This window comes from Podarcis cretensis, assembly GCF_951804945.1.
Source record: "Podarcis cretensis genome assembly, chromosome: 15".
Lineage (NCBI taxonomy): Eukaryota > Metazoa > Chordata > Lepidosauria > Squamata > Lacertidae > Podarcis > Podarcis cretensis.
The window spans coordinates 9,071,396-9,084,600 of record NC_137185.1 but is presented as its reverse complement, the minus strand read 5'-3'; the positions used below and the strand labels follow the sequence as shown (position 1 = coordinate 9,084,600).

Sequence of the window (13,205 nt, the reverse complement as noted above, 5' to 3'; positions counted from 1 at the left end):
GACATTTATCCTAGAATGCTGCCTCCTTTATGACCCCACTTCCTAATTTTTGTAATTTTTTATTTTGCCCCGTGCGTAAAGCTGAATGTGCACAAAAATGCATGTAAATTGCAGGCTTACTGCATTGTCTACTCTAAACTGACCCACAGCAGCTCTCTGGGATTTAAAGAGGGGATTGTTATCTGACCTGCCTGGAGATGGCGGGGATTGAAGGTGGCACCTTCTCCAGGAGAAAAATGAGATGAACCCTGATGAATCAGTTCAGATCCACCCCTCCCATCGGGCCGAGGGAACCCTCGTTTGTGCACAGATAGCTTTCCCGATCATGTGGCCAGTATGACTAGACCGCTTCTGGCGCATCAGGACACTGTGATGACATACCAGAGGGCACAGAAATGCCGCTTAAATTCCCGCCGCAGTGCTACCTATTTATCTTGGGAAGCGGGTGGCACTGTGGTCTAAACCACTGAGTCTCTTGGGCTTGCTGATTGGAAGGTCGGCAGTTTGAATCCGCACAATGGGGTGAGCTCCCGTTGCTCGGTCCCAGCTCCTGCAAACCTAGCAGCTCGAAAGCACACTGGCACAAGTAGATAAATAGGTACCACTATGGCAGGAAGGTAAATGGCATTTCCGTGCACTCTGGTTTCCGTCACGGTGCTCCGTTGTGCCAGTAGCGATTTAGTCACGCTGGCCACATGACCCGGAAAGCTGTCTGTGCACAAATGTCGGCTCCCTCGGCCTGAAAAGCAAGATGAGCACTGCACCCCATTGTCACCTTTGACTGGACTTAACCATCCAGGGGTCCTTTCCCTTTACCTACTTTATCTACTTACCGGTATATACTTACATTGGTATGAATGGCCCACACAAAGTTGTTATCACCAGCTGCAAGGAGTCTGGTTTGGGTAAGATTCCCATGATGAGTTGAGACCTCTGTGCCAGCTCAGTGATCTGGGGCAAAATCTAGCAGAATTTGCGATCAAGGGACATACACAAAAAGATAGTTAGAAGGGCAGGTTTATTGATACCTATTAATAGGCCAAATTGCCCAAGCATTATGAAACAGCACCTAACGGATTAATAATTAGCATTGCAATTATGTGGACGCAACAAAACCCATCATAGGAACCTGTCTTTCATGTTGACCCATAAATCATTGCTTCCTGCCAAGGCTATTTAACAGAAAAGGAGTATAAAAAAATTATCACGTTGCCTAGCCAGCTTTATACGTGGCTTAATCCAAACAAACGCACCTCTAAGCGCTTTATGTAAAATACTGTGAATATTCATGGGGAAATGCCAATAAGATCAACAGTCTTTAAAAATAAGGAGACATAACAGAGTTGTCAAAACATGGATACAATCAACAGTATTTAAAAGCTATATGCATTAATAAAATATAGATGTCTACTGGGGAAGTTGCCTGCCTCAAATTTTGGGGAAAGAGGCCAGTTCCATTGTGTCCCTTCTTGCTGACTATTGACTTTCAGGCCCCATTTGAACTATACATTTAAAGTCATATCATACTACAGTGGTACCTCCTGCTACATACGCTTCAGGTTACATACGCTTCAGGTTACAGACTCCGCTAACCCAGAAATAGTGCTTCAGGTTAAGAACTTTGCTTCAGGATGAGAACAGAAATTGTGCTCCGGCGGCGCAGCAGCAGCGGGAAGCCCCATTAGCTAAAGTGGTGCTTCAGGTTAAGAACAGTTTCAGGTTAAGAACAGACCTCCGGAACGAATTAAGTACTTAACCCAAGGTACCACTGTACTTGAAACAACCATGGCTTCCCCCTAGGAATTCTGGGAGGTTTTGTTTGTGAAGGGTGCTGAGAACTGTTACAAGACCCTCCTTCTCTCATGGGATGGTTTAACATTCATATCCTCTTCCCAGGGAACTCTGGGAATTGTAGCTCTCTAAGGGGAACTGGTGGGACGCAGGTGGCGCTGTGGGTTAAAGCCTCAGCGCCTAGGGCTTGCTGATCGAAAGGTCGGCGGTTCGAATCCCTGCGGCGGGGTGCGCTCCCGCTGCTCGGTCCCAGCGCCTGCCAACCTAGCAGTTCGAAAGCACCTCCGGGTGCAAGTAGATAAATAGGGACCGCTTACCAGCGGGAAGGTAAACGGCGTTTCCGTGTGCGGCTCTGGCTCGCCAGAGCAGCGATGTCACGCTGGCCACGTGACCCGGAAGTGTCTCCGGACAGCGCTGGCCCCTGGCCTCTTAAGTGAGATGGGCGCACAACCCCAGAGTCTGTCAAGACTGGCCCATACGGGCAGGGGTACCTTTACCTTTACCTTTTAAGGGGAACTGTGGATCCCCTACAGACCCCAGGATTCTTGAGAATGTGTTTTAAATGTACTTTCCATATATGGTGTGTATGCACCCCAATAGGCCAAATTTATAAATGCAGCCCTGATGGAAGAAATGTGTGTAACTGTGTGTTGCAGTTAACGCTTCAGGGTGCAGGCTGCCCCCGTGAAAGAAATAATTGGCGCGCAGCGTTAGGCTGAACCCGACGCCCTAGTTTTCTACGTGCAAAGAACGCCTGCAGGAAAGCAGCCGAGCATGCCCGCCTCCACGTGCAGCCTGGAACGGCACCGCCCAGGAAGAGGGCTTTGTGTTTGTTTCTTTTCACAATCGTGCCATGCTGCGCTGAGACGTCTAAGCGGAAACTCCCGTCCTGTCAAAAAAAAAAACCCAAATGGAAAAGCAAGCAGGCGCGCTCCCGTCCGGCGAAGCGCTGCAATCCAGTCCGGGCTTTGCCTGCAATTCTCCCTATAGTAGCTGAGGGCCGTGTCAGTCCCTTTTTTTCTTGTTGTGTTTCTGTTACACATCGCCATCTTGTTACAAAGCCCTTTCCTTGTCTGGAAGGTTCGCAGAGGGGCTCGGGGCGGAGGGGGCGATCGCCTGGCTGGCTCCGGCTTCTTTATTTTTTTTTCCTCCTCCCCCCCCTCCCTCTTCCCCCTTTGCAAAAGAACCAAACCCCGACATTAAAATTAAAGAATCCTGCCGCGGGGGTGGCAGCGTGGAGTTTCCCTTCTCCACTTTTTTTATTTTATTTTTTTTATAAGTCTCCCCAAGACTTTGGATCCTCCGCCGAAACGCAGCCCCGAGAAATGAGCATTGAGACATTGTTAGAAGCGGCCAGGTATCTAGAATGGCAAGCTCAGCAACAACAGAAAACACGTGGTAAGCCGGGGGGGGGGTGGTGGTGGTGGGAATTAAGATCTCGTCTCTCTCCTTTTTGAAAGAAACGCAGAATAATTAAAAAATAATAATGCACGCGGTGGGATTTATCTTATTCCCTCCCCCCCCCCCGTTTTTTGATTGTTGGAAGAGAAAACCAACTTTGCAGCGCGAGGCGAGTCGCCTTTTAGTCGGAAGCCCGGGGATTTCACTCCCCCTTGTCACAGGCTTGCAGCGCTTTCGCCTCGGGTTGCAAAGCCTTGCGCGTGCATTTGACACGGGAGTAAGTCCCCTCGGATTCGCCGCTGAGCAAACTGCGCCTCGGGCTCGGGGCCCGTCGGTTCCCCCAACCGAAGCCGTCGTATTTATTTTGGCGGGTTAGATGGTGAGTCCCCCCCCCCCCCCCGTTTTGATTTAAAAAAATTGCACTGCGTTACGATTGCTTTCTCCTCCGTAGCGCATATTTTGCAATGATGATCAGGTCTTCTGATTTCTCGTCAGTGGGGGTTTCTAGTCGGGTTCTCCCCTCCTTCCTCCCCTCCTCCCGTTTTTGTAAAATGTCCCTTTTTTTGTTTCGTTTTAATGAACATTTGGGCGGGGTGATCGGAAATATTTTTGCACCGGGTTAAGAAAAATATGAGATTGCCAAACGAGGCGGCGGTTGTGAGGATAGCAGGCTGCCTCGCTTAACAAGCGCGTAGTGGACATGTCTACTTAGAAGCAAGCCCCATTGTGTTAGATTGGACTTACTCCCAGGTAAATGCGTCCAGGATTACAGCCGGGGGCGGGAGCAGCCTGTCAACGTGGTCTAAATGCTTCATTCTGCGTTTACTCTGAATTTGCTGACACATGCTAGCCGAGATATGTATGCATGTATGTATATACTAAAAAATAATAATTCAGCCCATTCATTTCCTGCGGATGGGCAGATTCTCTCCGATTCCCGTGCTCGCGTTTATTGCCACCCCCAAAAAATAAACTACCTGACCCCTTTCCGCCCTGCAGTGTAAGGAGGGCTAGGAAGAAAAACAAGCCTTTGCAACACGGACGTAGTTAACCGATGCAGCCCACGTAATAGCCATAATTAATTATGCTTGGGTCTCTGCCTGCTCTTGCGGTTCTTCATTCATGCATCCGGCAGCGATCCGTCCTTTTCACACGGTTTTAATTATTTCCTTCTTAAACTTTCTAAGGCGCATAATAGTGAATGCAAGGAGGCGCGCGCAGGCTTTTAAGAGGCGGGCTGGATCAGAGGGTGGGTTACGATGTCATGTAGGTATGCGCCAAAAAGAAAAAAAACCGTAATAGAAAAAAGATAGGAACCTTTCCTTCCTGCTGCCTCCCCGCTCTGTTTTTTTGACGATGCCTCCTGATTTATCATCAGGAGCAGTTATTCATTAGGCAGCAACTGTGGGGAGGGTTTGAATCTGTTGGGTTTCCTTTTGGGGAGGGGAAGCGTTTCCTTCTCGTTCTCGACGGAGGCTTTTCCAGGGCGGTGGCGGGGCTGTTGGCGCTCCTGATCTTAAGACGAGGCAGGGAGGGGGGGTGTCATATGATGCACTTTTTTTTAACTATTTCCGCCTCTTTCGTCTGATGATGCGCCGCTCCCCTAATTGGGAAATCTGCTGGGAGAGATCCAGAAAGGGCTGTTGCTGCATGCGGGAGGAACCGATCCCCTCCGCCCCGCATACACACGCTACACACACACATATGCACACATTAAAATTCCGGAGAGATGCTGCGTTAGCGCGTGGTCGAGATCTAAGCGCACAATGGAACGTTGGCGTCGCTTGTATCTTTTTTTTTCATTTTCTCCCCCCTCCCCTAGGTTTGGAACGTTGCGTGTTTGCTCTGCGTTCCAGGCCCGTTCCATTGGTTAGCGGGGAACGGGTGACGTGTCAAGGCCCTGCCCTCGACCACGTGCGATGGGGACACTCCCTCTCTGCTGCTGCTGCTGCTTGGATGCGCGCTTTCATTCTTGCAACTATGCGCGTGTGCGCGCTCTCGTTCGCGCGCTTGTGCGTACACGAGGGTGGTGGGGAGGGCCTGCCCTCACTTGTTTGTGCTGCAGGAACGTTGGTGGTGATGATAACGAGGGTGATGTGAAATGGCATGCAGGAAAGATCTGAAAACCAGCATGCCGGTTTTTTAATTTTTATTTGCTGTAATCTGAATAACAGATTTTAAAACTCCAGACCTCTTGTTTGTATTCGGGGCTCGTGGTAAAGACCTGCTGTATTCGCCATGCAGGCAGCTCAGAGCTTGGGGCTGTGCTCCGTGGAATGACAACATAGAATTTGGGAATATTGACAATGAAAATTAATTTGGTGGAGATCTGTTGGGGGGAACCCAGCACGCTGCTTTCTACTGTATTCTGAAAGGAGGAGAGCTCCGGATTAAAAATGGTCGTGGTGAAGGATGCTGAGTCTGGGATCTTCCAGACCTACATCCTATTAATCATCATTATGCTTTATAGCACTGCGTACACTCTGAACTGCTTGCATGGATATAGCTTTGTACTGTTAGGGGTCATAAATAGACTTTTAATCCAGATCTCCTTCAACTATCTGTTTATGGCTTGTAGCAAACAACAGCCATGTCCCTGCAATCAGCCCCAGGCGTGTGGACTGTGCTGCAGAATAATTTAAATATTGTTTGATAAATAAAAGTTAGGTGCATTTAGGGGGGAATCTTGCCTTACTTTTTTGAACCCAGATATCTTACCTGTCTCTGATTGGCTTGAAGTAACAACAGAAGTAACAACAGCTTCAGACATGCAGGCAGACAAGAATTTGTACTATCCTACAGAATCGTCATACTATATTAGTACTGCTGCTGTGTAAAAAGGTAAAGGACCCCTGGATGGTGAAGTCTAGCCAAAGGCGATTATGGGGTGCAGTGCTCATCTTGCCTTTCAGGCCAAGGGAACCAACATTTGTCCACAGACAGCTTTCCGGGTCATGTGGCCAGCGTGACTAAACCGCTTCTGGCGCAATGGAACACCGTGACGGAAGCCAGAGTCCACGGAAACTGCTGCTATGTATGTAGGGCAGATCTGAGACCCATCATGTAGCTACTCTCCCATCTCCTTCCTCCTCACCCTGTCCCGTATTAATCCACAGCTTTCATTTTGAAAATTTACATACGGCTCATAGCTCAGTAAGCAACATTGTGGAGGCAGGTTGGCCTGTGGGTGTGTGACCGCAGTTGTACCTGTTTCCTTATGAAATCGGTTCCTGGCTTGGAACACAGTTTGCCATGCTCTTCTCCTAAGAACTCAATGATATATCGTGCAATTATAAAAAAATCAGCTTGTTGTTGGCATCTGTCTGTCTCGAGAGACAGTGGAGTGCGCCTCCGGGGGTGAAGTCAAACCGCTGTGTTAGCAGCACTGAAGTGACCTCTCCGGGGCGCAAGGCTGGGCAGTATGCATGGAGTCCTGGGCTGCCCAGATGGAAATACTTCCTTCTTGGCCTTGCTGATGTGGTCCAAAAAGGGCAGAGCAAAGCGTTTGACACCAGCTTGGCTGAACATGTTGCTGGAAGGTGGCCTTCAAGGCACCATTAAACCATCTTAGGGACTCCACTCCAGATTTGTGTAGCCTTTTCTCCTCCCGAAGATTTCCTGCAAGGCAACGTAGATTTAAGATCAGTTTTCCTTCTCCTTGATGGGCTACCTTTCCAGGTGGACAAGCCCCACCTGCCTCTTACTTCCCTCTACAGTACATGCAGAAACCGTCTTCTTGACCGTTGTACCCACAATTGGTCTCCTCTGCTCAATCTTCCTGTCTTCACATGCAGGGGAAGTCCTTAACTCACACTGAGACCCATCAGCTACCCTTATTAACCAATAGTCGTAATAGTGGGGGCAATATCTGAGATTTAGTATGCTATGCTGAAGTCTGGTTTTCAATCCATATCTCGTGGGTGGGCAGGGGAAGAGTGACAGCTAGGGACAGAGGAACAGTGGTCAGGCAGGAAGGCGGCCATTGTCTTGGAGACAATTCCGTGGATAAGCCTAGGTGAGCTGTGGGGAACCTCCACATTTTCCTGGACTACAATTTCCATCATCCCTGGCCATGCTGGACGGTCAAATGTTGCCTTTACCTGGGCCATGCGCATCCTCCGTGGTTAGGCGTTGTGCTTCTGGAAACCAGAAAGCAGCATCGTTTGAGTCCCTGCCCTGTTTTTGTGGATTACCCAAAGCAGCGAACAACATTATAGTTAATTGTTGCAGCTTGCCTTCACTTATCCCACCTCACAGGTGTGAAGAACATCGTTGTGAATGGTCTGTGTTGCCATTAAGAAAAAGAAGTCGGAATTGGCCAATATATATGTGGATTGTGTGATGTTTCTTCTCTATGTTCTCTAACTTCTTAAGCCAGCTCAAGGTTGCCATCTGAGCTGGCCAGACGTTTAACTGGGAATCAGTCACAGGCCAATAAGACTTTTAGAACCGTCTCGCCCCCAAATGGCAACTAGGCGATCCTTTTTTGGCGACTGCAATCTTGGTTTAAGGAGCCATTTGGCGCCTCGCTTACATAGCTGAGTTTTTAAGGCTTCTAGCTGGCCGCTGCATGTGTCAGGAAAGATTTGGGTTAGAAGAGGCCCTTAAATCTTTGGACTGGCTCCAGGTTTGGTGGGAGGGAGCTAGGCAAAGTGTTCTCCGATTGGCCCCACTCCTCTGAGTGGCTCCTGAAGCAGCGCAAAGATGGCTGTGTCTAGGTCCCCCTTTGGTTTCCCACAATGCCCTTGGGCAACACTTAACATCAGGGGCATTGTGGGAAATCAAAACGCAGAGTGGATCTGGCTGCGAAGCACTGCTTGACACCCTGGACCAGGGAAATAATTAAGGTGGGGCAGAACAGAAGAAAAGGCACCCACCCCTTATGGTCCCTAGCAGGGTGTTGGGGCCTGAGCAACTGGCAGGATAGGAGATGGGTGTCCTCCAACCTGACCTACAATAATTTTATAGAGTCCTAGAATTGTAGAGTTGGAAGGGGCCATGAGGGCCCTCTGGTCCAACCCCCTGCAATGCAGAATTCTTTCACCCAATGTGGGACTCGAACCCACAACCCTGAGATTAAGAGTCTCGCGCTCTACCGACTGAGCCAGTTGCCACTTAGGTGCAGTTATATTTCTGGGGCTTTTTGTGTCTGGCTTAGCATGATTAAACCACATTCTGAATCTGTTTCAGTTCTGTTGACTGTTATTGCTTATATGTCGAAGCAGCGACACCTTGGCTCCGTCCCAAGCCTACTGGGCTAGGCTCAAGGTGCTGGTTTCCGCGTATAAAGTCCCCTAGAGCTTGGGATCCGCATACCTGAAATATGGTCTCACCCGCTGTTGTATCCGGTTGATCCCTGTGCTTTGCAGACAGGGGCTTCTGGCAGATACCATCTTAATCAGGTGCATTCCATACAATATTGCAATCGGGTCTTCAGTGTCCTGGCACCTGCCCTCTGGAATGCACTCCCATTAAATATTAGACAGACAGCCTCTCAGCTGTCTTTTCGGCACCTGCAGAAGACGTTCCTCTTTCAACTAGCCTTTTGCGTGGAGATCTTTCCCAGTTTGCATCTGTACTGGGATTGCTTTTATGGTGTGTGTGTTTTTAGTCATTTGTTTTCACTGCCTTGTGGTTCTTTGGGAAGAAGTGTGGGACAGAAGCTTAACTATTAAATAACAATAATAAGAAATAATACTGGTCTATGGGCACAGAATGCTGTCTGGGGTTTTTTGTGTGTGTGGAGGGTGAAAATTAGAAAACTTGGTGGGAGAGCAGCTGGAGTATCCTGGAAGTGGACATTTCTGAGTCCAACTAGAATCCTGAGAGGGGAGAATTCCACGCTGCAACATTTTGTCGCAGATCCCACTAATCATTTGCCTAATGAGCAAACAGTTTCTCTTGGGTAGGGGAAAGGCTGATCACTGTTTTGATTCAGGGCCTCAAGGTGCTCCTGCTGTTGTTCTTCCACCGAGTCAACTTCATCCCCTATAGATAAGTAGCAACAAATAGCTGCTTGGAGGCCCCATGTGCAGTGCCCCGGCATCCCATAATACCATCTACCACGGTCTCCGTCCATGGTCCCCCTCTCTCACACACACACTTGGGTGGTTTCTAATTTGCAAGCTCCTTGGGGCAGGGAGCCGATAATTTGGCTTCACTGCAGAGTGGCCTGCACATCGATGGGATGGAACGCCAGCACCTTACCTGTGTTGACAGCACTTGTGTTCGCTTTTCTGAAATCTGGATTGTTTTTTTCTGTGACGTGGGGTTAGGGGCGGTTCAAGGTCTCCTGCTTTAAATCTTTGAGCGATGCCTTTAGACCTGCTCACGATGTGAAATCTCTTGCCAAAAGAGTTGGGGGAATTCCCCCCTTTTTTCCCCTTCTTCCCTTGCCTTCCTGTTACTTGCCATGGGTGGCAGGCATCTCCAATGCAGGGGGGGGGCATACCTTTTGCAACCACAGCGGAGGATCAAATGTCTGTGTTTTGTGTGTGTGTCATATCTGATGGGAGGTAGCCTGAAACGTATTGTCTCAGCAGTGAGTCACTCCAGGAAAGGTGGATGAGAAGGAAATTAAAATTCAACCACAACAGCAAAAAGAAAGAAGTCTTAGAGATAGATTCCTCTTTTTCCACCCACCTTGTGTTGTTGTGGTAGTTGTTTTATTTCCTCTCCTGCTGCATCATCATTTAGAATCCAGACTTTCCTCCCAGGAGATCAAGCTGGTGGTCATTGTTATCTTCCTTTCCTCCTTTTATCTTTACAACAGTCCTGTGAGGTAGGCTAGGCTGAGAAACAGCGACTGGCCCAAGTTCACCCAGTCAGCTGATGCAGGTGAGGAATATAGTACGTGGGGACCATAGGGTGCTGACACAAATCCCTTTTAAAGCTACTACATCACATTGGAAGATGGTCACACAACAGAAGGCTCTCAGCACGTTGGGGAAGGTCGCAGCTGTAAAAACTGCAAATTCTTGGAATAAATCAATGGAATGGAGAGGTAACATTGGGATAAACTGTCGTTAAGAGACATCCTACCTGGAGCCTGCAAGAAAATGTTGCAATGTGGAGTGCATGCCAGTTCAGGGTGGCACTCAGCCAACCATGCCTTCTTTCAAGAACTCCATTCCGTTACTCAATCCCTTAAGTGTTCCCATTATCTCTTCATCCCCATAAACACACACTGCGTTTGTTGATCATGCTTAGTCCTCATTAGGCTGTTTTCGGGTGTTTTCCCTCAAGGGCCAATGTTCCCCCCAATTTATTTTTCTTTTTTAGTCCTCCTGCATATCTTGCCATTTCCCTGAGTTTGCCAGTAGCTCTCTCTTATGCAGAGGAAGGATGGTGGAGTTATGGATGGTGCCGTTTGGGTTACACAAGGCCTGGGTGAATTGAGATGGCAGTATTCAGGTGAGACCTGCAACAAATTCTTGCAGTGTGTGAGTGAAGTGCTTCTGCTCAGGCTCAGCACTGCACAACCGAGAACACTCAGTCATCATTGTGCTGAGTTTTTTGGGGGGTTGGTTTCCTAAAGCTTTTTTTTGTACTTCTGCAAACCTTGGAGGACGCCTAAGTCTGCCATCTTGGAAATAATAATAATAATAATAATAATAATAATAATAATAATAATATACTTACTTTCAATAATAATAATAATAATAATTAATATAGTTACCTTCCCCTTCCATCACTTCTGATTCATCCTGCTCACCACCTGAGCAGACTGCCAGGGTCTAGGAACAATGTTCATAGCCACTGCTCTTCACTGACACTGTGGACCACCTGAATGAATCTTGCAGACCACAGTTTGGGAATCCCCGACATACTCTATTTAGGATGATGCACTTGTTCCTTTCAGTGCAGCTACAGGTGTTGTTGTTGTCATCCATCTGTCCCAAGAGAGAATGGAGTGTGCCTCCAGGGGTGAAGTCAAATATCTGTGTTAGCAGCACCGAAATGATCTCCCTGGGGTGCAAGCCTGGTTGGTGTGTATGGAGGTTCTGGGCTGCCCAGACGACAAGACCCCCCCCCCCCCCATCCTGGCTGATGTGGTCCAAAGGAAAGCAGAGCAATACGTTTGGCACCAGCTTCGCTGCAGGAGTTGCTGGAAAAAGGTGCCACCCAACTGCCTTAGGGACTCCACTCTGGCTTTCCATAGTAATAATATAATAATTTAATAATAATTTATTATTTATACCCTGCCCATCTGGCTGGGTTTCCCCAGCCACTCTGGGCGGCTTCCAAAAAGAATACTATGGTACCTCGGGTTACAGATGCTGCAGGTTACAGACTCTGCTAACCTAGAAATATTACCTCGGGTTAAGAACTTTGCTTCAGGATGAGAACAGAAATCGTGCAGTGGCGGCGTGGCGGCACGCAGGAGGCCCCATTAGCTAAAGTGGTGTTTCAGGTTAAGAACAGTTTCAGGTTAAGAACAGACCTCCAGAACGAATTAAGTTCTTAACCCGAGGTACCACTGTATTAAAATACAATAGTCTGTATTTAAATACAATTTTAATAAACATTAAAAGCTTCCCTAAACAGGGCTGCCTTCAGATGTCTTCTAAAAGTCTGGTAGTTGTTCTTCTCTTTGACATCTGGTGGGAGGGCGTTCCACAGGGAGGGTGCCACTACCAAGAAGGCCCTCTGCCTGGTTCCCTGTAACTTGGCTTCTCGCAGCGAGGGAACTGCCAGAAGGCCCTCGGTGCTGGACCTCAGTGTCCGGGCAGAATGATGGGGGTGGAGACGCTCCTTCAGGTATACTGGACCGAGGCCGTTTAGGGCTTGAAAGGTCAGCACCAACACTAAGGAGTGCTTACTCCTTAGCCTTTTCTTCTCCTGAAGATTTCCCGCAAGGCAGTGGAGGTTTTAAGGGCAGAGATTTCCTTCTCCTCGATGGGGTACCTAGAGTCTAGGTAGAAGAACCTGTCTTCGTACCCAGGGGAAGTCCCTAACTCTCCGAGGGTTTGAGACCCATCGGCTGGCTACCTTCACCTGGCTTAGTCGGCTAGTCTAAGCCGTTTCCCGTGTGGCCGCTGTCACATGTTGACATCTTCCAGGAGCCACAGGTGAGAGCTGAGTGCAAGGTGGGGGACCAAAGGCAGACAAACTACCCCAGAAGGAACGTGACATGTCCCTTGTTAGAGGCACTGCCCCTCCCTTAACACCCCCCACACCCCCAGCTTCAGATGACCTACAATTAAAAGTGCTTGCTACTCGTGTCCCAGTTACCTGAATTTATCTATCTATATGAATGTTGTCTTCATTGCATCATCAACTTAGGGAATTTACTGCCACAGTTGCGGCTATTGACTTAAATGGCATTAGGTTAAGGGGCTGGGCAGATTCGTGGAAGACGATGGCTGGAGGCAAAAGACTCAGCTCCTTTAGCTGAGCTGCTTCCATGGCCGTGGCCATCAAGTGATAATGTAGGTGGTGCATGTGGCTCTTCTGCTGCAGTTATCACAATGACTCCCTTGGAAAACAATAAGGTCTCTACTGTTGTTGGATCTGTAGAATGGGTGCTTTTCCTTTGGTAACTACTTCCTTGAGGACTTTGTGTGCTCTCAGCTTGGCTGAGGCAACACCAGCCTACCTTTCAAGGTAGTTGGGAAAGAATACAACAACCTTTCATTGGCAAGGATTACAGGGAGGCAAGTCACCCACTTAGGAAAACCAGTCACACCTGAGGTCACCTTTGTGTGTGGTTGTGTGTGCTTTTCTGTTTTCCTTTTTGATGGTTGGAGGCCAATGTCCCAACTACGCTTCTGGGTGTTTCAAGGCTTCTTCCTTGAAATCTGTTTCAAAGCAGAGATTGTTCCTCAGTTCTGGGGCACCCACCTACTGTAGCTGAGGCAAAACCCAGACAAACCGGCTGGCAGAGAAACAAAGCGAAAAAAACGGCATGAATGCTGTTCAGCCATGGTTTTGCTGTCAGTCTTCCATCTCCCCTATCTGTAAAGTGGGAGTAATTGTTATCTATGTTGCGCTTCCCTGATTCGAGGATTAAC

The 13,205-nt window shown here is 48.4% G+C and overlaps 1 protein-coding gene across 1 annotated transcript in view; it reads left to right on the top strand.

The window, feature by feature from the left end:
- The first annotated feature begins 2,818 nt into the window (after positions 1 to 2,818).
- MNT (MAX network transcriptional repressor) overlaps positions 2,819 to 13,205 on the top strand; it is a 62,755-nt gene continuing 52,368 nt past the window's right edge. The window contains exon 1 of the mRNA XM_079955658.1: positions 2,819 to 3,189. Within this exon, the coding sequence (XP_079811784.1) occupies positions 3,117 to 3,189 (73 nt within the window). The 5' untranslated portion in view covers positions 2,819 to 3,116. The remainder of the gene's footprint in view (positions 3,190 to 13,205) is intronic.